This window comes from Moschus berezovskii, chromosome 16 (genome assembly GCF_049115385.1).
Source record: "Moschus berezovskii isolate FMDL1 chromosome 16, NW_MosBer_1.0, whole genome shotgun sequence".
Taxonomy (NCBI): domain Eukaryota; kingdom Metazoa; phylum Chordata; class Mammalia; order Artiodactyla; family Moschidae; genus Moschus; species Moschus berezovskii.
The window spans coordinates 77,956,083-77,980,926 of NC_142475.1; the positions used below are offsets into that span (position 1 = coordinate 77,956,083).

The 24,844-nt window shown below is 43.9% G+C and overlaps 1 protein-coding gene and 1 long non-coding RNA gene across 2 annotated transcripts; one reads left to right on the forward strand and one right to left on the reverse strand.

The window, feature by feature from the left end:
• Positions 1–2,034: 2,034 nt before the first annotated feature.
• Positions 2,035–19,377, forward strand: LYPLA1 (lysophospholipase 1). Its single transcript, XM_055431895.2, has 9 exons — positions 2,035–2,237; positions 3,195–3,226; positions 8,501–8,566; positions 10,042–10,089; positions 11,864–11,934; positions 12,891–12,964; positions 14,921–15,022; positions 15,919–16,095; positions 17,641–19,377. The coding sequence occupies exons 1-9, from the start codon at positions 2,169–2,171 to the stop codon at positions 17,692–17,694; spliced, it is 693 nt and encodes a 230-aa protein (XP_055287870.2). The 5' UTR covers positions 2,035–2,168; the 3' UTR covers positions 17,695–19,377.
• A 146-nt stretch (positions 19,378–19,523) lies between these two features.
• Positions 19,524–21,004, reverse strand: LOC148775284 (uncharacterized). Its single transcript, XR_016039280.1, has 3 exons — positions 20,656–21,004; positions 20,422–20,490; positions 19,524–19,975 (listed from the first exon to the last, which is right to left on the reverse strand). It is a non-coding gene; the product is annotated as an uncharacterized LOC148775284 (long non-coding RNA).
• Positions 21,005–24,844: the final 3,840 nt, after the last annotated feature.

Below are 24,844 nucleotides of genomic sequence, written 5' to 3' on the forward strand. Positions count from 1 at the left end.
TTTTTAATATGCTATCTAGATTGGTCATAGTTTTTCTTCCAAGGAGCAAGTGTATTTTAATTTCATGGCTGCAGTCACCATCTGCTGTGATTTTTGGAGCCCCCCCAAAATAAAGTCTGCTGCTGTTTCTGTTGTTTCCCCATCTATTTGCCATGGAGTGATGGGACTGGATGCCATGGTATTAGTATTTTGAATGTTGAGTTTTAAGCCAGCCTTTTCACTCTTCTCTTTCACTTTCATCAACAGGGAGCAGGTTAACTCATTTTTGGGGGGAGATGGAAGGGAGCCTATCAGGCTGTTTAACACCCTCATGCCCACCAGTAAATTCCAAACTGATTCTGACATCTTCCTGCCAGAGACTGAAACTGAGACATGTTCAGGTAGTCTAAGTTTCAGTTTGGTGATGATGCGGGCTTGGCACAAAGGGCTTGGCTCCATTTTGGGCTGGCTGTTACTCTTTTGACAGATTGCATATATCCTTTAGGGTTTCCCAGATGGCTCGGTTAAAGAATCTACCTTTAGATTGCAGGGGACACGACTTATTCTCTGGGTCAGGAAGACCCAGACCTCCTTCCTAGAGGAGGAAACGGGCAACCCACTCCAGTATTCTTGCCTGGAGAATCATGGACAGAGGTGCCTGGCGGGCCACAGTCCATGGGGCCGACTTAACATCTCAGTTCAGTTCAGTCGCTCAGTCATGTCTGACTCTTTGCGACCCCATGAATCACAGCATGCCAGGCCTCCCTGTCCATCACCAACTCCCGGAGTTCACTCAAACTCATGTCCATCAAGTCGGTGATGCCATCCAGCCATCTCATTCTCTGTCGTCCCTGTCTCCTCCCACCCCCAATCCCTCCCAGCATCAGACTCTTTTTCCAGTGAGTCAACTCGTCGCATGAGGTGGCCAAAGTATTGGAGTTTCAGCTTTAGCATCAGTCCTTCCAGTGAACACCCAGGATTGATCTCCTTTAGAATGGACTGGTTGGATCTCCTTGCAGTCCAAGGGACTCTCAAGAGTCTTCTCCAGCACCACAGTTCAAAAGCATCAACATCTAGTAACAACAATATAGCTTTAAATTTCTCCACTAGATTAAGACAATATCATTTGCTGTCTGGTTCTACAAGAATGAAGTCAACAGTCCCTGACCTTCAATACCCCCTAAAAGAAGTTCAGGGTGGAGATCAAGAATGAGGCATCCAGGGACTTACCTGATGGCTCAGACAGTAAAGAAGGTGGCATCGGTGTTCCATCTGTATTCCAAGAAAAAACTCGAAGAACAGGCCTTCACATAGTAGATACTTCTAGGTGAAAATTTTTATGAACCCAAACTCTGGTATCTTCCCACCTTCAGAAAAGCACCAAAACCGTATTTTCTCCTGACTACCAGCAACGTACAGAAACGCTGCTTGACCATCTGAACACTTGGACCAAAATCGTATAGATGCTGACCTCCCCCACCCCCACCCCCACCCCCATTCCAGAGAAGCTCCTCAGCGCTCAGAGGCTGTGTCCCAGGGTACAGTCCTCAGTGAGCTCGCAAACAAAACGGGACCGTAGCTCACAAGTTGTGGCTTTTCACCAGTGTCAATCGTAACCTTCCGAAGGTTAGGGCATTCTGACTTTTCAGTGTGCCCATCTCTGCTCCTCCCAGACCCCACCAGGTACTAAACAGGCATCGGGCCCCCTCCGGTGATCGGGTGCCTAAATCAGTATTAACTCCATATCCGCCCATCGGTGAACCGTGGATAGCCGGTGACAACCGTTTCCCTCTCCAGCTGCAGTTTAGAGGAGGAGCGGAGCGGACCCCCAAGTAAACAGTAGCGCGGCCCCTAAAAGAAACGCCGCCAAAGCTGCCCCTAGTCCCCACCTTCGAAGGGCAGAGACCCGATGCCCGGGGTCGGCAGGGACCGCGCGCCCCGGCCCGCCAGGCCCTCCGCCCGCATGGAGCATGCGCGGCTCGCGCGCGGAGGTCAGCTCAGGCAGCCCGCGGCCGCAGCCAACCCGGCGCCACTCGGCGGGACATTGTGACGCGCGGGGCCAGAGGGCGGCGCGGGGCCGGGGGGCGCGCGCCCGTGGGCGGGCCCGACTCGCCGCTCGCACGCCCTTGGGCCCGGCCGGGCGCCCGCTCCGCCTTCCGCTTCCGACGCGCTGCCGCCAGAGCCGGTGTATGTGCGGCAATAACATGTCCGTTCCGCTGCCCGCCATCGTGCCCGCCGCCCGGAAGGCCACCGCCGCGGTGAGTGCGGGCGCCGGGGCGCCCGCGGGCCGGGGGGAGGGGGCGGGACGCCAGGCGGATGGGTCGGGTGCGGTCCGGCGCGGGTGGTCGCCTGGCCCGGCTGTGTGCGTAGGGCGCGGGGTCACGGCGAGCGAGAGGCCGTTTTCCCACCCTCGAGCCCCCATCCCCATCCTGAGCCCTCGGCCCCGTGTACCCATTCTGAGCTCCTCGCCCAGATCCCCGTGTCCACATTCTGAGCCCGTGCCCCGATCCCCTTGTCCCCAATCCTGAGTCTCCAGTCCCGATCCACTTGTCCCCATCCTGAACCTCCAGCCCGAACCCCCATCCCAATCCAGAGCCCCCCACCCGCGCCCCGGCACCACCCCACGCCGTCCCCTCCCCGCCTGGCACCCACTCCTAGGCCCCCACGTGAGCGGACGGTGCCCCAGCCCCAGGCAGCTCCGGAGCAGGTTTCTGCCTGTCTGTGGATGGGAAAAGCCTTAAGCCCCCAGGAACAGGAGTTTATTTTCGCACCTCATACCCTTCACCTCAGAGTTTGAAAGTTTAGTGTCCTTTCCGATCAGGGTTTCCACTCCTTAGGAAACTTGTGCGTGAGGATCTCAAACTTTTACCCCGGGAAGCTCCTTTTTTGTGATGGAAAAATTCTACCGTGTAGGTGAGACTCTCACGGTCGGTCTGACCTGAAAGAGGCAACTGTGTTTTGTAGAATGTGATCGTTTGCCCAGAAGCATGTCTAACTGGAACGTCTAGAAGTGCTAAAACCCCACTTAAGTTTTCTGAGGAGCTCAAAGACAGAAGTTCAGTATTTTTGCCCCTTCAGCGAGGTCTATGTAGATAATTAACTTGCTGAAGGCAGTGTTCTGTGACTCCTGGCATCCAGCTTAACCAGGGCCTGGGGCTGTGACATTCTGGTGGTTTCTTGAGGTGTTAATCAGTCATTGCTCTCTTCTCTTCTAGGTGATCTTCCTTCATGGATTGGGAGACACAGGGTAGGTACCATCCTTAGTACCCTGATGAATGAGGTCATGCACCCCTACATGAGCAAGAATTCACTGTTGAAGAACTCTAGGATTGTATAAAAAAGACTGCTAGTCATATTTCTTACACTTGGGTCATGAGATAGAATCCTTTCTTTTTTGATTCCCAGCCACCACCCCCCGCCCCCGCAATTTCCCCCATCCTCTTAATTTGTCATCAGCTCCTGCGTCTGGAACATATTAAAACTGCAAACTCTTCCTTGAGTTGCCATGAGTACTGGAGGCCAGAGTTGGGAGGTATGTTTGTAGAGCTGCACTTGAGAACTTTCCGGAGGTGAAATTTCAGGGCAGCTTAGAAGAACTGGTGGATTTTGTTTAATGAGATATTAGCAATGTGAGTGTTCTGAGTGAAAGCTTAGATGTTCTGTTCAAAAATCAGTTGAAGGGCAGAGGAGGCAGTTTAAAGATTTGTTCAGAGGCTTTCCGTTCTGTTCTGTCGCTCAGTCGTGTCCGACTCTTTGCGACCCCGTGGACTGTAGCCTACCAGGCTTTTCCATCCATGGGATTCTCCAGGCAAGAATACTGGAGTGGGTTACCGTTTCCTTCTCCAGGGGATCTTCCCGACCCACGGATCGAACCCGGGTCTCCCGCATTGGAGGCAGACGCTTTAGGCTTTAGTCCTGTGGTTTATCTGTCACTCAGCTTTTCACTGTATGGAGAGTTTTTTTGGGGGGGAAGCCGGGGAGCTACGCCAGGTCTTACTTGCGGCAACCCAGGATCTTTGTTGCAGTGTGCAAGATCTTCCTTGCTGGATGAGGATCTAATTTCCAGACCAGGGCTCAAACCTGGGCTCCCTGCATTAAGAGCTCAAAGTCTTAACCCCTGGACCACCAGAGAAGTCCTGAGGGCTTTTTAAATTTTAAATCCATGATTATCTGTTTGAAATGTCAAATTGTTGTTATAAAGTTGTTACAAAATTACAGATTTGGAGGGAAAGTGAAACAAATAAATTTTGATAAAGGAGCCAAGACACTATTGAGTCTTTACAAGGAGGCACTGGCCTAGAATTAGATTAAGTCTTAGAAGTGATTGATCCCTAGTATCCTTTTAGGCCTCCCAAGTGGAGGTCCATGCCTTACATGGAGTTATGGGAAGGGTTATAGGACTTTATGGTCAACAGGTAGTCCTATGAAAAAGACAGACTTGTTTTCCTATTTATTTATCCATCTATCTATCTAATTCAGAGGTTTTTAGAGAAGCCCTGTTTTATTACCTGACACAGAGAGAGCATCTTGGTACCCTGCAACTTCCCAATAAAGAGCTTTGAGGCCTGAAGAATCAGGCCAAGAGAAAAAAGCTTCATTTGGAAGAAGGTTCTGTGTGGACCCCAATGTAGCCAGATTCTTTAGACAGAAGTTAAGAGTGAGATGGTGACGAAAATGACCACCGTGAGATTATAAAGGCTGAGAGCAGCTGTGACATCTTGACTAAGAGTGAAGTTTATATAAAAAATTAGAGGTCTGAAGGACAAAAATTAGAGGTCTCAGTTCTAACAGTGCTTGGTGGGTTGGCACCAAAGAAAGCTGAAATTTAACTGACTGCATTAACACATGAAAAAATTCAGCACCAGCCTATCTGACAAATGGTAATTCAGTCTTTAGGATAGTTTTTGGAGAACTGAAGTTCTTTTGTCAGGGTGACTTGCAGGGTGAAGAAGATTAAGCGATTCAGTTTGTTGCTATAAAAATGGGCAGCTTTTTTTTTTTTTTTTGGTTAAGGTTCCTTTTTGCAGGGCCAGCCAAGGTGTGCTGTCTTAACTTGGATCTAGCAGTCTGTGTCCTGTAGATTCCTCGTGAAAAGCATTTGGTGGCCAAATGAGATTGGGAGACCCTGTGTAATTCCATATTTTCTCAATTCCCATATGTCATTTTCCCTACATTTTTATGTTTCTGAGATTGGTATTCGTCTTATATGTGTTTATTGTGATGGTGATTTTTTTTTATAATAAAAAAATTTTTTTCAGTGGTGCCACTTAGATTATATCTTAGTGTCTAGGGAATATGATATGGCTTATTCCCCCTTTGAAGCTTTACTGTGTGGGTACTAGCATGTTTAAAGCTCTGAAAAGTTCTGCAAGAAACACATCTGACCACATGTTCCTCTGCATAACCTGTATAATAAAATGTGTTAGTCCACACTATATTGCCTGAGATCAGTTTCCCTTCCAAAATAAGGATAGCTTTTGTTATGATTACGGAAGTGTTATATTTGTCTTGTAAAAAAATCAGATGCAAATATATTTGAGAAGAAAATGAAATCATTTGAAATCCTACAACCCAAAAGATAAATACTTTGAGAGTATTTTTAAAAAAAATTTTTTTTAAATACTTTGAAAGGTATAGAAAAGTTGCAAGAATAAAGGGGCTGCCCAGGTGACTCAGTGGTAACTGAGCGACTCAGTCAGGAGTCAGTGATTCCTGACTCCACCTGCCAGGAGAGGACACTGGTTCGATCCCTGGTCAGAAAGATCCCCTGCAGGAGGAAATGGCTATCCACTCTAGTATGCTTGCTGGGATAATCCCATGGACAGAAGAGCCTAGTGGACTCCAGTCCATAGGGTCACAAAGAGTCAGACACGACTGAGTGACTGAGCATGTGCTAGAATAAAACAGATTCTCGATTCCTTCTACTCAGATTCACTGAGCTCTGTCTAACATGTTACTGTGTTTGCCTAAACTTGGAAAAGTTGCTAGTACCATGATTCTTTACTTCCCAACTTTAGCACTTACCTCTTAAGCACGAGCAGAGTCTCCTGTATAACCAGAGAACAGTATCTGATTCAGGAAGTTTAGCACTTATTTATTGTTGTTATCTGTCTACCCTGTTACCTAACAGATCTTGGCAGCTGCCCCAGTAATGTCCTTTGTAGTAATCCTCTCCCCTTGCCCTTTAGTCCCTGCCACGCTGGCCTGAGCAGCTGCGGCACTTGAGTATCTTTTAATCTGGGACTGTCCCGCTGCTCCTCTCTGGTGTTCAGGATGTTTCCCTTTCTGCACGGATGGGACTGGCCCCTTGTTTAGCTTTGTTTGGCACTTTCTCACCTGGAGGTTCAGCCCCGTTCATTGCCTCATGTTGGGAGCCAGATGGGGTCCTCTGTCCAATTACTGATGCCACCCCGGGTCACTCGGTGAAGGTGGGCTCTTCCTTCGGGGCTTCTCTGCCACTGTGTTTTCCCTGTGTGGCAAGCGCAAGTCTTGGGGAGGTGCTTTTAGACGATGCAAATCGTACAATGGACTTTTATGGTCCATGGGTGAATCTCACTGGAGGCAGGTGTTATGTGATCTGGTTCTCTAACCGCCACTCCCCTGGTGTTTTTGGCTTGACCCTCCTTACTTCTGTCATGTGGACTCATAGAATCACTTAACAGGTTAAGTTCCATCATTGTCTTTGTGTAAAATTTTAGCTGCTTCTATTAAAATAACTTCACATTTACATGAAAGTTACAGAAGTAGTATTTAGAGGTCCTTTTGCCCTTCACTCAGATTACCCAGTTGTTAACATTTCTCACACATTCAAGAATAAAGTTGCGGGCCTGTTGCCCTGTTACCCCACAGAGCTGCAGTGTGTTTTGTAAGCAGAAGGCACGGCCATGTGGCCACAGCATACCCATCAGTCAGGCCGTTCATGTTGACCCGAAGCTCCCATCAAACCCACCGTCCACACAGTCACATCTCCCTGCTCTGACCAGCAGTGTCCTTTGTGGGTCCAGATCACAAGTGAGCTGGTCAGGTTGAGCTGTCAAATCTCATGAGGCTCCTTCAGTCTGGATCGGTCCATCTTCTTAGCTTTGGTGACCTGGACCCTTCTCCCTGACGAACCAGTTCCTGGGTGGGGTAGCCCTCCGTCTGGTTTATGTGACTTCTTGCTTTTGGTAGGGACACCGCACCCACACTGGGTTGATTTTTGTGCCTCTGATGATGATTTTATGTTTCAATACCTGGTTAAGATGGTATCTACCAAGTGTCTCCAGAGTAGAATTAGTAAGTATAATTGCACTTAAAAAGTATTTTGTGGGGAGATACTTTGATTTCATAAAAATGTCTGCTTCTCATCCATTTGTCACCTCTGGATTTAGCATCCATTAACGATTGCTGTCTGGATCTGTTATTGTGACGGTTGCCAAATAGTGATCTTCTAAAAATTCCTTCATTCTGTGTGTATTCACTGGCAGTCTCCAGTATCGTTTTCAGTCCTCTCTCTGTTTGCCTTTTCAGTGAGGTTTCTGTGTCCTTAACACTTTTGGGGAAGATGGATTAAAATAGAGAAGTAGTTAACAGAAAAGCAGTTAACGTTTATTTCAAAACCATTTTATCCAAAAAAGGCTTAAGTTACTTTTATTTTACCCTTTAGTAGAGGTAACGGGGCTTCCCTGGTGGCTCAGTGGTAAAGAATCCGCCTGCAGTACAGGAGCCACAGGAGATGCGGGTTCGATCCCTGGGTTGGGAAGATTCTGGAGGAGGGCATGGCAACCCACTCCAGTATTCTTGCCTGGAGAATCCCATGGACAGAGGAGCCTGGCAGGCCACAGTCCACAGGGTCACAAAGAGCTGGACACCACCTAAGCAACTGAGCACACAGAGGAAATGTAGACAGAACACGGTGTAACGTAAGTGTAAGCAAGTAGGGAGCTGTGTGTGTGTACTGTGATCCCATTCCTGTTAAATCTGTGTTTACCTCTCCAGTAATAGCATGCAGAACTTGGAAAAAAATATGTAAAAAGATTAACTGTTTATTTCTGGCTGGAAGGATTTTGATGACGTTTATATTTTTCTAGTTTCCCTCTTACTCCGTTTTGAACATACATATGTCCACATTTGGACAAGGAGCGAATGTTAAAGTTGTTTTATTTTTGATGGTGTAGTAGCAAAAGAGATAGCAGACAGTTGCTTTACCCCTCTGAGGGTTTTTTCTTCGTATAAAATGAATTATATCATCTGTCTTGGCTATTTTGTTAGGCACGTGGTTGGGAGATTATAGAATTAAAAAAAATACACTTTGTAGATTTGATAGCCCAGTGAAGTATATGAAAGAGAAAACACTGCTCTCTAGGCACCATTAAAGAGCTTCTCACGGTAAAGCTGAAAACACACACTTTGGGTTATTTCTAGGTTGGCAAAGATTTTTTAAGGGGTTAAAATTTATCCTTACAAATGTAAGTAACTATTCATTCTGTTACTAACTAACGGGACTGTAAAACAGTATCTAATGGCGTTACTTCTCCACCAGGCATGGGTGGGCAGAAACCTTCGCTGGGATCAGAAGCGCCCACATCAAATACATCTGCCCGCATGCGTAAGTGTTTCCAGTTTTCAGGCTTGAGATCTGGAGTCCAGAGAAGAAGCATCATGATAGCTTTACTTTTCCAGAAAAGCATTTGTATATGTTCAGCTTCAAACTAAAGATTAGTAAGTTCTTTAAAACATAAATGTGACCTGGTTACCTTGAATTTTTCTTCCTTTTTTTTTAATTGAGAAATTTAAAATAATGCTCCCTTGGAGAGCGATTGAACTCACAGCCAGAAAAATTCCTGTAGATACACAGATACCTGTTAAGCTTTGAGGATATCCATGAGCTGTCTCTGAAGGGAATTTACCTGTCAGGTTTGTGACTACCTTGAAAACCCTTCCAAATTCCATCAATTAGAGACAGTATGATGCAGCACGGAAAGAATACATACTTTGGAGTTTGGCTTTGAATCCTGAAAATATTTGTAGGTGTCCAAAAGATACTAGTAAGTTTTGAGCAAATTCAGAAAGTCCCTGAGATGAGCAGGTCTTAGATCAGAGGGTGCTGAAGAGTGGTAGCTGTGGAGAATCCTGTGGGATGAGACGAGTCCTGACGGGTCAGTAGTTCAGCCTCGGAAGTGGTCATAGCAGCAGAGTTGATAAATACGAAAGAGAAAGAATATCTGAGACTAGATAAGAAAAGGTTCCCTCTTTTTATCCCGTAGTACAGGCTTCATCTTAATTGTCAGCGACAGCCGCATACTGTGGCCAGAGTTGCCGTGAGCTTATTAATGACTCAGGCCAGAGACAGAATTCTTGATGCTGTTGGAATTTCTGCTCTATTGTTATTGGCCCCCAGATTGAATTTGGTGTAAACCTATCTTTGAACCTAGGGAAGCAAGTTTATGTCCTCAAGGAAATTTCACTAAGATTTTGTGACATCCAAGGTGGACTTGTTTCTCAAGTAAGGAGGATGGTGGTGAGATGCGGTTAGAGTGTATCTGTTCTTCTCTCCTTTGGTACCTGGCTGCAGGCACGTGGTCCAGCATTGTCAGCACAGAACTGAGTTGGGTATAATGGACACTCAGGCAAAGCTTATGTTTCCCTTATTTATTTAGAGGTCTTGTAAGCAGGTAAGGACTAGAAAATCAGCACACGTCATTTGAGCCTACGGGAATCGACGTCACCTTTTCTGTGCAGTAAATTGCTTGCATCCCTTCCCGCCTCTTAGCCAGTCTCAGACATTTCCAGCTGTGTTGGTCACTGTTTTCTTTCTCACGTCCGGTCTGAAAGTATCGAGTAAAGGTGTAGATAAAGAAAGATATCTGTTTGCCAACTTTAGTCCATCCCAGTGGCCGCTCTTGTCTCAAGAACCATTTGGAGAGTGTGGAGCACAGAGTTGTACAGGTGTGCGTGCAGCTAAGCAGATCGTCTGTTTAAAATTGCACACTCGATGTTGTGTGAGCCTCAAGTAGTTATCTGCAAAGGATGGTGTTGTGCTTTGGTGTATTATTCTTGTTTTCTTTTTTCTTCTTCATGTAGGCCAGTTATGCCTGTAACATTAAATATGAACATGGCCATGCCATCATGGTAAGTAAGACCACTAATTTACTAAGAACTTTTTACTTAGGGTGTGTTTTTTTTTTTTGTAAGTTTTTCTTTTTTTTGTTTTAATCAGAATTTCTTTTGCATAAATCAATTTTTAATGAACTGTCTTTAAGTTGTAAATTTCTAAAGTGAAATGTAACCTTTATTTCACTGTCTTGGTTCTCATGTTTTAGATTTGGGGTAAACTTAAAGAGCTGCGGCAGCAGGTAGAAAAACAGGAGGGAATGGGTGGGTAGAAATGCCGCAGAGTTTCTCTCACCACCTGACACACCTTTGCTGACTGCTGTGACCAGATGGGGCATCCACCTCCCACCTCGGCTTCCTGACAAGCTGGTGGGTGTGTAGGGAGACGACTTCCTGATGAGCCCTCTGGGGGTCTTCGGGGTGCCAGGCGTTCCCTGTGTGCTTCATAGTCGCTCCTTTGTTCTCTGAGCTGCGTCCAGACCACGCGTTCTTCCTGCTGCTCCAAGAGCCCTGCCCTCGGGTTCCTCGGGTCTGCTCAGAAATGACGACTCTGACCCCCGGGTCCTGTTTTCTTTTTTCCTCCAGCTCCTGCTGACATCTTACCTTTCTGGTGACTTGGGGATCCGATGTCCGTGGCCCATTTACAGCCTTGAGTGGCTGTTGCTTCCAGGACTCTTCTCTTCCCGCTGACCTTTTCCTCTCTCAGCCTCAGGCACCCACACCTCCCGTGAGCTCTGCTATCTAGAGCTGCCTCATCTCTGAAGGCACTTAGCCCAGACCTAACCAGCAGGCATACTTGTTCCTGCTTGTTTGCTCCCCTGTCTCCAGACTCCTGTCAAGACATCGTGGGGACTCCAGTGTGTTGCCACCTTATCCTCTGCTTGTCCCACCCGCTCTAACCCACCTGAACGTCATCTGTGTCTATGGGAGATTCCTTGGTGACTCTCACAGGTTCCTGCCCATGGTGGCCTCTGATTCTTCTGTCTTCCCTCCCTGATAGAATCCCTGTCTGGCACCAAGACTTCTGCCTCACATTGCTCCTGGCCGTAGTCTGAGCACGTAGTGGAGAACGGGGCAGACCCAGAGTCAGGGTCGAGTGGTGAAAGGCTCTCCAGACTGTGATGGAGGCGGCCCAAGGGCCTTGTGCAGCAGGTGTAGGCCTTGTACGCGAGGTGCCATGCTGGTGCAGGGCTCTCCAGCCAGTGGACTTAGGATGACTAGGAGGGAAGTGAGGAGATGGCATCTATTCGGGTGTCTCAAGGGCCGAAGATTCCTCCCCAGGTGTCAGGCTGAACTAGGTCATTCTGCAGGTGTTTCTAACCTTAAATTATGTGACAGTGACTTTCTAATAGAATCTGCGTCTACTTAGTGCAGAAGGAACTCACAGGATGTCAGATTCACACATTTAAGTTGACTGTTTGGCCTGCAGAGACAGTTGTTATTTAATCACTAAGTTGTATCTGACTCTTTGCGACTCCATGGACTGTAGCCCACCAGGCTCCCCTGTCCTTGGAATTCTCCAGGTAAGAATGCTGGAATGGGGTGCCATGCCCTTCTTCAGGGGATCTTCCCAATCCAGGGATCAAACCCATGTCTGCTGTGTCTCCTGCATTGGCAAGTGGATTCTTTACCATCTGAGCTATCGGGGAAGCCCAGAAACAGTTTAGTTTGAATTTAGTATTCTAGAGAATATTTCTGGTTAGCTTTTTCTCTCTGAAGTTACCATCTTCTTATCAAAGGTAGATATTCTTAGAATCAAACAGTTCTTTTAGGACTTTGCTTTGTTTTCCAGGTTTGACATTATTGGGCTTTCGCCAGATTCACTGGAGGATGAAACTGGAATTAAACAGGCAGCAGAAAATGGTAAGTAAGGAAAGTTTTATACTAGATTCGGTTGTTGTATTGTTGATGAAAACTATGCAACTGTCTAAACTTAGGTGGTGGCACTATGCCACTCTTTTCTGATCTCTCTTGTTTGATTGTTAATTATGGTCCATGAAGATGAGGTGGATGGGGAGGAATGGCGTTTTATCAAACTTGAGTGCAGTCAGATGCATCATTTTGCTTTCATTGATGTAGGCAAAAGGAGAAAGTCACAGAATATTTCATACTTCTGGCCAGTTAAATTTGGAAATTTTCATCTTAAAAAGGTGAAACTCTTACATATATATCAAAAGTGAAAAGAGGTAAATTTGTAAAAAGGTGCAGTTTTTCTCATAGTATTATAAAGAAAAACGGAATTATAGGGAGTTACCAAGTAATATAGCTAGTTATATGTGTTGAAATATTTTGCAGAAACAAAAGAATTCATCTGTTTTTTTTTCCCCCACATTATTTACTGGTTATAGGGAAAATTAATACTGTGTTTGGGGTTTTTAAATAATAAGGTAAATTATTCAAGCATTGTAAATCACAACCCACGTAAAGTAGTTATCTAAGATTTTAAAATAACAGCTTTTAGGTACAAATGCCTGGGGTTCATTGGAGAGAAAGAACTATAGAATGTATATGAGCAGAATGGACCGTGGATAAAGGAATATTCATATCCCTTTACACTGATGAGAGAAAAAACTGCTTTACAAATCACATAACAAATAATTGAACAGTTTAAGCAGTGCCTACAAAATTGAGTTCTTGAAAATACATTCTAATTTTGTATTTTAAGAGAGTGCTTCAAGTTTTTCACTTGTTTTGACCTTTAATACACTGATACAGTTTAAATAGGAAAAAAATTAAAGATGGAAAAGCACATCGGTGGACTTATCTTTGAAAATATTGGTGATTTAATTTTTGGTGATTTTTTTTTATGTTATTTTTAGTAAAAGCTTTGATAGATCAAGAGGTGAAGAACGGCATTCCTTCTAACAGAATTATTTTGGGAGGATTTTCTCAGGTGAGATAAAAGTCTGGGTGGTGTGTCATCAGTGTATTTGTCTAGAAGTCTTGATCCTTTTTTTGTGGGAGTCCTGTTTTTAGAAGATGTCACAGAATGTGATGTACTCCTTACCTTTAATGCTGAATTAAGTTTGAATGGACTGGGAAGAACGATTAGAGCATATGTCTTGCTCTTCTCCTTTTCATTTTTCCTCTCTGTGATAGGCTTCACTCTATAGATTACAACTTGAAAGTCGGTTTATTTAAGGAAATCAATTGAAGCCTGGAATGTATTTTTCTTGAGTAACCACAGGGCACATATAGCTGGATCTCAGTTAACAGTGTGTCTCTCTCTAGATAAAACTGCTGAAACACAGGTATGAGGCCCTGTCCCAGGAGGAAATGACTGATGGGAACTAAGGTCAAAGAAGAGAAAAATCTCTTCCTTCTTTTTCTCACAAATTCCCAGTGGTCGAGCCCCACGGACCCCCCTGGAATCCCAGTTGGGCGGGATCAGAGTAGGCGCCCCAACAAAGGGGACCCCCGTTGGGGGGCTGCGCCAGCCACTCGCTGACCACCACTGCCTCTGTGCTGGTCCCAAGGTCGGGGGTGCTTCAGCCGCACCCCGTGTTCGAGGATCCCTCTGTGGTTCCCATTCTGGAGTAGATGGTTCTGGTGAGGGGAGCCAGGTCAGTCTTGGTGACGTCATTCTGTCCTCTTTTTCCTTGTCATGCAGAATAGGTTTTAGATAAAAGTGTATGTTTACTTTTGGCATCTTTCTTCTCTTCTTGTACTTTTTCTCCCACCTGCGGTACTTCTTCTACAGTTACGACATACTGACATTTACATCTTAATTTCATCTCATCACCTGTTTGCCTGTCACCCCCCTCCCCCCAAACTGCCCTCACTGCCAATCTGTAAATCCTCCAAGGCGACAGTTTAGTGTCCAGATGACCTGAATTAGGGCAGTGTCGGAATTTTGGAATCATTTAGAAGTTAGAATTCAATGGAAACATAGGTTGTTGATATGATACAGTAAAAACATGTACTGTTGATGTGGTATCTGTTGGAAATCACAGGTAATGTACATTGTATTGCACACACTGTGACATAAATGTGATTATAGGAATGAACACTTGGTTCAGACAGGAGTCTGTCAATGAGATTCATTGATTAGAGCAGGCAGAAACTAAATCCCAACACCTTAGGCAAAAAAGAGTAAGTTACGAGTCTGGGGTCACATCCCAGAAGCCAGCGATGAGAATGACGCCAGGCCCCCGGAGGCAGCTCGGACTCAGGTAGCTCTCCCCCTGCATCTGTCTCTGCCCGTCGGCCTCACTTGCCTCGCCATCTGCGGCTGGCCTCTGCTTCCTCTCACTTTTCCCATTCTTGAGCTTATATGTTACAGTTCCAGCCACACACAGCGTGACAGTCATTGAATTTCTCAGATGAGAAAGGCTCTCACATCCTTGTGTGGCCCTGGAAGCTGTGGGCCAGCAGGAACGCAGGCTCCAGGCCTGGGCGGGGCGGGGGTCGGGGGTTGTGAGCTGCCGACCATTGCTCCCGAGGTGTCCCCCCAGACAGTCCTTATCATCCTGAATTCTTGTTTTGGAAAGTAATACTAGTTTAAGACCAGATTTGATTTTCTACCCAAGACTTTGCAGAGAGAACAGTGACTATAAATTTGGACTACCCCTCAAGCATTGTCAGGGCAGCTATGAACTCTGCTGTTCAAACTGCATCTTGGCTGGTTGGGGCTTCACTGGGGTCTCATGACTGTCTTCAAAGTGGAGAGTCAAGTCGTAGAGGACGTGCTGCTGGGGGGTGCGTGTGTTTCTACCAGTTTGCCTAATTTCATTAGATGTCAGCCATCCAGTGTGACTTTTTTTCTAACAGATGGTATTGATAACAAGAATCACTCCCACTGCTCTTGGCAGCAGATTTGCCCCACTGACTCTGCCTGTTGTCTCTCCAGGGAGGAGCTTTATCTCTGTACACGGCTCTGACCACACAGCAGAAGCTGGCCGGGGTCACCGCTCTCAGCTGCTGGCTGCCACTGCAGGCTTCGTTTCCACAGGTGCCTGACGCATGCGTGCACCGGGGCATCGCTGAGCTCTGAGATGGCAGATATTGTTGAGAACAGCCCCATATTAGCTTATTAGTAGTAGTAATAAACTTAAATTTTTAGGGCGGTTTTAGGTTCACAACAAATTGAGCTGAAAGTACAGACAGTATCTGTTTACTTTATGATGTGTTTATTTAGACTTTATCTGCACACTACACTGCCTTTACTGTGGGTTTCAGAAAATGGAAGAAATGAGTGAGTCCTTAAAACAAGAAAGAAAGAAGTCCCTGCTGTCATGAATTCTATATTTGATGTCTTTGGTACACTGTAAGATTTATATCAAAAATTAGGGCTATTTTTAATACATAGAAGTAATGTTTTTGGAATACTCAGTATGCTCACTGCTTGACAGCAGAATTTTGCCAGAGAATGTAGTTTTTAAATACTCAGCATGTAAAGCAGTACATAGTACACACGGAGGAGAAGGGCATTTTCAAATTCATCTTTAAATCTAGCGGGTTTTTTTTCCTTGTCACTAAATAGTAACTCTCTGGTGTCTTGCACATAGTGTTGTTTATTAACCTTCTTGTTTAAATCAAGTAAGAGCTGAGAAGAACATGATTCAGCTAAAACGTACTCACTGAGTCCAGACACTGGATGTATGACTAGGATACAATGTGCTTTGAGGAACTGATTCATTAGGAGAACATTTAATGCAAGCCGGGTGATCCTGTGTCCTTTAAATGAAGAGGTGGGGGGCACAGGGATGGAGGGCTTCATTTCTGTGGCCAGATGTCACCTGTGATGTAAGAACATGCTGTATGATGCGTGCCTGCCTCTGGTTGTGCGCGCCTGACACAGCGCGCCACCCCTTTGAGTGAATAACAGTTCTGTCGTGTTGTCTGCAGGGCCCTATCGGTGGTGTGAATAGAGACATTTCTATTCTTCAGTGCCACGGGGACCTGGATCCTCTAGTCCCCCTGATGTTTGGTTCTCTCACTGCTGAGAAGCTGAAGACATTGGTGAATCCAGCCAATGTGACCTTCAGAACCTACGCAGGCATGATGCACAGTTCATGTCAACAGGTAAACAATAGGAAACGGCGATGACAGGCATACCTCTGCAGCTTTTTGCATGTGATATTTTCAGGATAAATAACATTTGATGGCTTGGGGGTTTAAAAGAAGTTAATGAGTGAATTCACATTGAACCATAGGTTAGTAGGACTTAGATCAAAGTTTATTTCGTTTAATTCAACATTCATTCATCAACTTCCCACCTGCAAACATTGTATGTAATTCAAGGACAAAAAACATTCCTTTATTAAAATCTAAAGTAGATTAACTCAAATGAGAATTTTTAATAGGGGAGAAGGGTATATATCCAAGTGACTATATAGCGAGCAGACTGTGATGTATGTTATGTTAGAAGTTTTTAAAAAGTTCTCTGATAGCTTGTTAAGAATGAAGGGCGTCAGGATAGGTTTGGAGGCTCTCAAAGGCCAAGACTAAAAACTGACTACTCAGCACCAGGGCAGTCCAGGTTAACATTTTTTGCACCTGTCAATCTGGCTAAATCATTTGCTTTAAGGGCAGAATAGGCAAGTAGTAAGATTATCCAGAAGGACGGGGGACCTGGGACTCTAAGTGTGACTGAGAAGGCAGTTGAACCCCTGATGATGTATCAGATTTGGAAAGGCCGGCAGCCAGATCCCAGGAGGGAGGGGCTGCAGGTCCAAACCAGTGGTCCTCACAGCAGGCATCCCATCATAGGTGCCCCGAGCTTAGCACACACACACCCGAGCCAGGACCCCAAACTCAGTGCCTCTGGGTCAGCACACTGAGGGCTCGGGGGTGCACCTATGCACCAAATGGGAGGCCAGTGGATGGACAGCTTGGGGCAGAAAGTGAGAGGCGGTGGGGCTGGAGGAGGTGGCATCGCAGGGACCTTTGGGACCACAGAGGATGTACGATAGGCTGGAGGTGATGCTGGTGAAGGGTCTCTGCATGCTGGGGTGTGGATCTGTGAGGTCAGACACCAGGGGTAACAGCAGGGAGCCTGTACTGGGGCACTGATAAGGTGGAACCACATGCAGGAGGCATGGAGCCATGTCCTCGGGGATGGGCTTGCTTCCACAGCTCTCTAGGCCTGTCTTAGGCACTTGCCCTCCCTCCTTCAGGTGGCTGGCTGTGTGAGTCCTCATGAAGGCACAGGGTTTGGTGCTGCTGGTATAGCATCATCGTTTTAGTGGGGGTGTGTTAGAAGCTGGGCACTGACGCTTGGTTGACAGTAGTTGTGTGTGCGTACCATGTCTTCTCCATGTGGTTACTGTCACTTCTCAACCCCCTTTCCCCCCAACCCCCAGTGGAACAAAGTGCATACCATTTTGCTGGGACTTCATAACACGAGAGCAGTCATTGAATGTATTAATACAATCATTACTATCATCGTAGGAAGTGTTCCCAAATTTCTGTTGTTGCTTCATTTCTCTGTCACCACTTTTTATGTAATTTAAGTAAAACTGTGGTTTCACCTTATCTGTGCGCACCATGGATTTAGTTAGCGGAATTTAGAGGGGATTTCATTTCTGATTTGTGTAACTGCTTATCAGACCTCTTTATTCCAAACAGGAAATGATGGACATCAAGCAGTTCATTGATAAGCTCCTACCTCCCCTTGACTGACGCCGCCAAGAGGCCTTGTGTAGAAGTGCACACCAGCATCGTCCAGTGGAGCACACACTTCTTCCTGTGCCCAACCTTGAAACCTCTAATGTTTGCAGTGTTAAAACGTTTTGCAAATACACACCAATGACACAGATTAAAAAAATCTCCTCGTGGGAAATGTATGATCTTTGACATTTCTCTATATGTATTTGTATGATATGATCCAGGATACACTAGTATTAAAATAGGTGAAGCAGCCAGCTTCTTTCTCCCAAATGTAATTCAGCAAAATCATAAAATACTGCAACCGGACTTTTTTTTTACTACATCACTTGAAAATTACTAGTATGCTTAATGAAAACTTGTTCAGATGTAAATGAGCAGTTGACATAAAGGGTTTATACGTGCTGTGACTTAAGACTATGGACATATCCCCAAATTACACAATCACCATTCAGTATCCATATTTTTATATATGTGTTCGTATATACTTAATGATTATAACACATATTAAGAATGAGGTGTTATTACAGTATTCCTTATAAGAGGGATAATGCTTCTAAGTGTCCATAAAGAGTAGTATTGCTCTCTTGAATTAATGGCCCTTTTATTTTGGGGACCAGGTTTTTCTTTGCTGAATTTCTATTCTATTTAATGTTCTTTTTTCCTCTCTGGAAATATGTTCTTTCTTCTTTTTATCCTTCATAACAGACCAAAATATTGCCTCCTTGCCATAGACAGCCGCAGTCAATCACAGACGTGATGGAGTAAAAATGTATTGATACTTATAGAAAGAAACCTGACCTCCCTTCAGAGTTTGTACACTACTTCCTAAACTGGAGCTTAGTCCACATTTTGGACCTGCAGAGTTACTTAGAATCTTCAGTGCAGGTAATGAAAATAATTCTGTGGTTGTATTTTCCTGTAATTAACTGAAAGAATAGTTCATATTCTAGTATGTTCTGGAATATTTAAAACTGATCTTAAAAACTGTAATCTCTAAGATGATTTGCTCTAAGGTGATTCTCCTCATAACATAGAATTTACTTATTCTGCACATATGTTTGAAACCGACTGCTGTAGGAAATGAACAATCCTTTCAAAAATTTTGCTTTACTCTTCTCAGCCAACAGACTCATTTAAAATTTTCACTGTAGTCAAATGATCTTTTTAAGTTAGCTTTTGCGCAAATGTAAAAATAGCAATTATTTGATTTTAAATAATCAGATTTTTCAAATTATCGGTTAAAATTATTTGAAAATAAATTTATGGGTAACAAAAGTTAGTCAGAACTCAATACATGTGGTGTAGTTACCACACAGTTTAATACATAGCAAAAATGTACACTTGATATTTCTGAACTGGTGTTATTTTTCTGCTGTATGACTAGGACAGTGTTAGGATGGCATCTTCATAAATGGGTGCTATTTGATGATGGAAATGACTTGGTATGGACTATATAGAGCATGTGAATAATGAAGCCATATGTTTATGTCTGGATTCACAGTTTTTAAACAATCATTTACTAAGTCATTCTGCTTTACCTTGAAGAATATAAACTGTTGTTTTACTGACACAAATCAGCAAGATCTAACTTATGGCAAGAAATAGTCCATTGAAATGCTGTGCTGTAACGTGGGAAAATGTTAATCTTTTTCACGGTTTCTATCAATGTGAAATAAAACTGAATTCTGACTTTGCTGTGACTGACTCTTTGGAATATCTTTGACTTTTGAGTTTGCCTTGGAATGGCTGTACGGAAAAGGAGGACGACGATGATGCAGTCATAGGAATACAGGTGGAGAGAGCAGATTGATGGTGGAGTGGAGCCAAGTGGGAGCCAGTGTTAATGAGCTAAAAAAATCTCCAGTTTGATCTTAAGGGTTCCTGGCCTATTAAAGTTTTCTGTGGTGTCTCCTTCTGTCTCCTTTCAAATAGTTTCATGGGATTTTTAAATTAGTGTCATAATCAGTTATCTAAGTGGTTTTTTTCTCCTTTTATTTCACTGCTGATTTCTTTCTTTTCCCTGTAAAGGAATCCTGTCTGCCTTTTAAACAGTCATTCAGCTTTTGATTTTGAATCAAGTGACCAGCTCACCTTTTTGTGAGGCTGCTTGTTCCATTTGAGGGTGGCCTTCCTGCTTAAGAGAGTTCTGTGCTGAAATCTTGTCTCCAGCTTTAGTTCTTTCTTAGATTTATCCTCCACAGCAGCAGCTTATTTCATGTGACAACTGTTGATTTCACCATCCTTTTGAAATTCTTGGTTCAAAAATAGATGTGGTCCAAGCATGGTTTTAAGTCTATTTACAGATAATAACAGTGTCTTACTAAAACTTAATTACTTAATTTATTCCAGGCAGGCACTGTACTAGGCCTTTTATATTCTTTACTCATATAGTCCTCACATCAACCTTATCTTCATTTTCCGGAAGAGGAAATATATTTGGAGACATGAAGTGTTTGCCCGTGGTCCCAGAGCGGATATGAGTAGAAGCCAGGGTTCAAAATAACGTGTTTTCCTTACCCTGTAGTCCCCTGCCATGCTCTGTGCCCCTGGGAGGTAATTTAAATGCTTCTAAACATTAAAAACAAAAAACAAAAACTTGTTTCATATCATTCAAAACACCTAGTAATGCCGAATAGACTCGGGTAAAATTCAGCTTGCTCCACCAATGCTCAGAAAGAACCGAAAAGGAACCTAAACCCCACAGGCCACACCTAATTTGGGGGCTCAGAAATAACTCACCATGATGAAGCAGGGATCCTTTCAGGGGCTCCACTCTGTCACAGGGTGAACCGGAGAAAAATCTGACTCCTGGGAAGGGATAGGAGAAATTGTCTTGGCTTGGGCTCTGACAGCGAAAAAAGGGGGAGCCCTTCCCTTGAAACCAGAAGCTTTCCTCACAGATAACTTGCATTCTGAATTTGTACTATTAATGTGGCCTGGAAACACGTAAGCTTCTAATGAACAAGAATTTACCTGGAAAGGTCCATGGTGGTTCAGTGGCTAGCACTCTGCGCTTTCACTGCCAATGGCCAGGGTTCATTCAAATTCTGCTCAGGGAACTAAGCTCCCACAAGCCTCGGTGCAGCCAAAAAAAAAAAAAATTCCTGGGACTGGGTCTGCCCCTTTGGTGCCTGGAAGAGGCAAACAGATTCTCCCATAGACAGTGATGTATTCTCAGCCCAGGTTGGTTAGTTAGCCCTGCCAAAAGTGAGCTCAGCACCCCTAAAGGACAAAACAGATGAGAGAACTACCTGCAAAGGTGAATACCAGGTGACGCAAAAGGGAGCGGGATCACTGGGTTCTCAGGAACCTGAAGAGATTGATGGTATGAGAATGCAACCAACCAGAGAAAAGGACAGGTGAAAGGACACAGTATCAGAGAGTGCAGGTTTGAAAAAGAAAACTTGTAGAAGCACAAAATAAACACTCAAGTGAGAAATCTTCATGGAAAAAGGATTATTGATGATGGTATTTATGATGGGGTAAAATACTTGAAACAACCCCATGTGGAATAAAAGTGGTCCAGCTAAATAAATTACTCTTCATCTGTACAATGGACTGTTACACAGCTGTTAAAAAAGAATAAGATAATTAATCTGGGAAAGATTCAGAATACATTACTGATGAAGAAATGTGAAACACAAAGGGGTGGAGAAAATAACACCCATATATTTCACTTGGCTAGGATTTGCGTTAAAAAAAAGAAACCCATATGTGAGAAGGATGTGAAGAATCTAATAAAACAGGTTATACAGCATGACTGGGGCAGGGATGAAGCCGGTAAGGACAGAAGGGGAGCAGGCCAGCCTTGGATATACATTTTTTTATTCTTCAGATTTTTCAATTGTGGTTAAATATAACAAAATTTACCATTTAAACCACTTTCAAAGTATAGAGTTCAGTAGCATGTACAACCATCACCACCATACACCTCCAGAACTTTAATCAGCTTTCCAAACTGAAACCCCACACTCCTTGTTCTTGAGTTTGAATTGTAATATATAACTTACAAAAAATACTTAAATAGATGAGTTAAACTGCATATTAAACACAGAAGACTTGTATGCATGAAACTGTGTATGAAAGAAACTCATTAGAAGAAATTTGAGGGAGCAAAAGGAAGGGCGAGAGACTGGAAAAGTAAAATGAAGAGGTCCAACCTAAAGTTTCATGGAAGATGTAGAGCACAGAATGTCAGAGAACCAATACCTGAAGATAAAATGACTTGACATTTTTCCAGACTTCAGGAAACCTAAGAAATCTGAGATTCAGGAAGAAACATGAATTACTAACAGAATAAATAAAACTAAGGCTCTAGGGGCTTCCCTTGTGGCCCAGTGGTTAAGAATCCGCCTTTCAATGCAGGGGATGTAAGTTCCATCCCTGAGCTGAGATCACACATGACACACGGCATGCCTGTGTGCCACAACTAAGAGCCAGTGGAACCAAAAAAAAAAACCAAAGTCTCTAAAGAGACATTTCATGGTGAGAAGCAAAACGGAATACCATAGAAAAAGATCTTAACAGCAACCAGAGAGAGCCTACTTGAAGAGTCGCACATCACACTTAACAAAAACACCACCAGAGGTCAGAAGATAAAGGAATGACGTAAAAGTGGAAGAGAAAGTATAACTGATAAACTTAGAGATGAACTCATTTTACAGTGAGGGCAAAAGAAAACCACTTTGATATAGAAAGTTTATGAAAAAAAACACTGAAAGAACTGTGTTCCTTCAGAAGAAAAAAATGATTAAAGAAGAGATGCAAAGAATGGGCAGAGTGATAAACATTTGGGTAACTCTAAGCAATGGCTGCATGAATCTAACTAACTTGGGAGCTGAAACATGGTTAAAAATGACCTGTAAGTCAAGGAACTAGCAAGGAACATGTGAAAACCAAAACTAAAAATACAATACTATTTACAATTGCTGAAAAGAAAGAATATCTAGGTGTATACCTAAGTAGGAATCAATGATGAAAAGATAATATTAAAACTAAAATGAAATAAAGAGAAAGGGGCATGGTTCAAATTACTCTTTTGCCCAGATAACTGAGCTAGAACAATACCTGACATCCTAATATAGAGGAAACATTATTAGGTGGTGACTTTTGATTCAGTTCAGTCGCTCAGTCGTGTCCGACTTTGCGACCCCATGAATCACAGCACGCCAGGCCTCCCTGTCCATCACCAACTCCAGGAGTTCACTCAACTCATGTCCATCAAGTCGGTGATGCCTTCCAGCCATGTCATTCTCTGTTGTCCTCTTCTCCTCCCGCCCCCAATCCCTCCCAGCATCAGAGTCTTTTCAAGTGAGTCAACTCGTCACATGAGGTGGCCAAAGTATCGGAGTTTCAGCTTTAGCATCAGTCCTTCCAATGAACACACAGGACTGATCTCCTTTAGAATGGGCTGGTTGGATCTCCTTGCAGTACAAGGGACTCTCAAGAGTCTTCTCCAACACCACAGTTCAAAAGCATCAATTCTTCGGCGATCAGCTTTCTTCACAGTCCACTCTCACATCCATACATGACCACTGGAAAAACCATAGCCTTGACTAGACAGACCTTTGTTGGCAAAATAATGTATCTGCTTTTTAATATACTATCCAGGTTGGTCATAACCTTCCTTCCAAGGAGCAAGCGTCTTTTAATTTCATGGCTGCAATCAGCATCCGCAGTGATTTTGGAGCCCAAAAAAATAAAGTCTGACACTGTTTCCACTGTTTCCCCATCCTATTTCCCATGAAGTGATGGGACCAGATGCCATGATCTTTGTTTTCTGAATGTTGAGCTTCAAGCCAACCTTTTCACTCTCCTCTTTCACTTTCATCAAGAGGCTTTTCAGTTCCTCTTCACTTTCTGCCATAACGGTGGTGTCATCTGCATATCTGAGATTATTGATATTTCTCCCGGCAATCTTGATTCCAGCTTGTGCTTCTTCCAGCCCAGCGTTCCTCATGATGTACTCTGCATAGAAGTTAAATAAGCAGGGTGACAATATACAACCTTGACGTACTCCTTTTCCTATTTGGAACCAGTCTGTTGTTCCATGTCCAGTTCTAACTATTGCTTCCTGACCTGCATACACGTTTCTCAAAAGGCAGGTCAGGTGGTCTGGTATTCCCATCTCTTTCAGAATGTTCCACAGTTTATTGTGATCCTCACAGTCAAAGGCTTTGGCATAGTCAATGAAGCAGAAATAGATGTTTTTCTGGAATTCTTTTGCCTTCTCCATGATCCAGCGGATGTTGGCAATTTGATCTCTGGTGCTTCTGCCTTTTCTAAAACCTGCTTGAACATCTGGAAGTTCACAGTTCACATATTGATGAAGCCTGGCTTGGAGAATTCTGAGCATGACTTTACTAGCATGTGAGATGAGTACAATTATGTGGTAGTTTGAGCATTCTTTGGCATTGCTTTTCTTTGGGATTAGAAGGAACACTGACCTTTTCCAGTCCTGTGGCCACTGCTGAGTTTTTCCAAATTTGCTGGCATATTGAGTGCAGCACTTTCACAGCATCATCTCTCAAGATTTGAAATAGCTCAACTGGAATTCCATCACCTCCACTAGCTTTGTTCGTAGTAATGCTTTCTAAGGCCTATTTGACTTCACATTCCAAGCTGTCTGGCTCTAGATCAGTGATCACGCCATCGTGATTATCTTGGTTGTGAAGATCTTTTTGGTACAGTTCTTCTGTGTATTCTTGCCACCTCTTCTTAATATCTTCTGCTTCTGTTAGGTCCATACCATTTCTGTCCTTTATCGAGCCCATCTTTGCATGAAATGTTCCCTTGGTATCTCTAATTTTCTTGAAGAGACCTCTTGTTTTTCCCATTCTATTGTTTTCCTCTATTTCTTTGCATTGATCGCTGAGGAAGGCTTTCTTACCTCTCCTTGCTATTCTTTGGAACTCTGCATTCAGATGCTTATATCTTTCCTTTTCTCCTTTGCTTTTTGCTTCTCTTCTTTTTACAGCTATTTGTAAGGCCTCCTCAGACAGCCATTTTGCTTTTTTGCATTTCTTTTCCATGGGGATGGTCTTGGTCCGTCTCTTGTACAATGTCACGAACCTCCGTCCATAGTTCATCAGGCACTCTATCTATCAAATCTAGTCCCTTAAATCTATTTCTCACTTCCACTGTATAATCATAAGGGATTTGA

What these genes read in the sequence shown, in the direction of transcription:
- LYPLA1 (XM_055431895.2), top strand. Translation starts at nt 2,169, where the DNA reads ATGTGCGGCAATAACATGTCCGTTCCGCTGCCCGCCATCGTGCCCGCC. An exon ending in CCCGGAAGGCCACCGCCGCG is followed by an intron (nt 2,238 to 3,194) that starts GTGAGTGCGGGC and finishes CTTCTCTTCTAG; the next exon opens with GTGATCTTCCTTCATGGATT. An exon ending in TAAACAGGCAGCAGAAAATG is followed by an intron (nt 11,935 to 12,890) that starts GTAAGTAAGGAA and finishes TGTTATTTTTAG; the next exon opens with TAAAAGCTTTGATAGATCAA.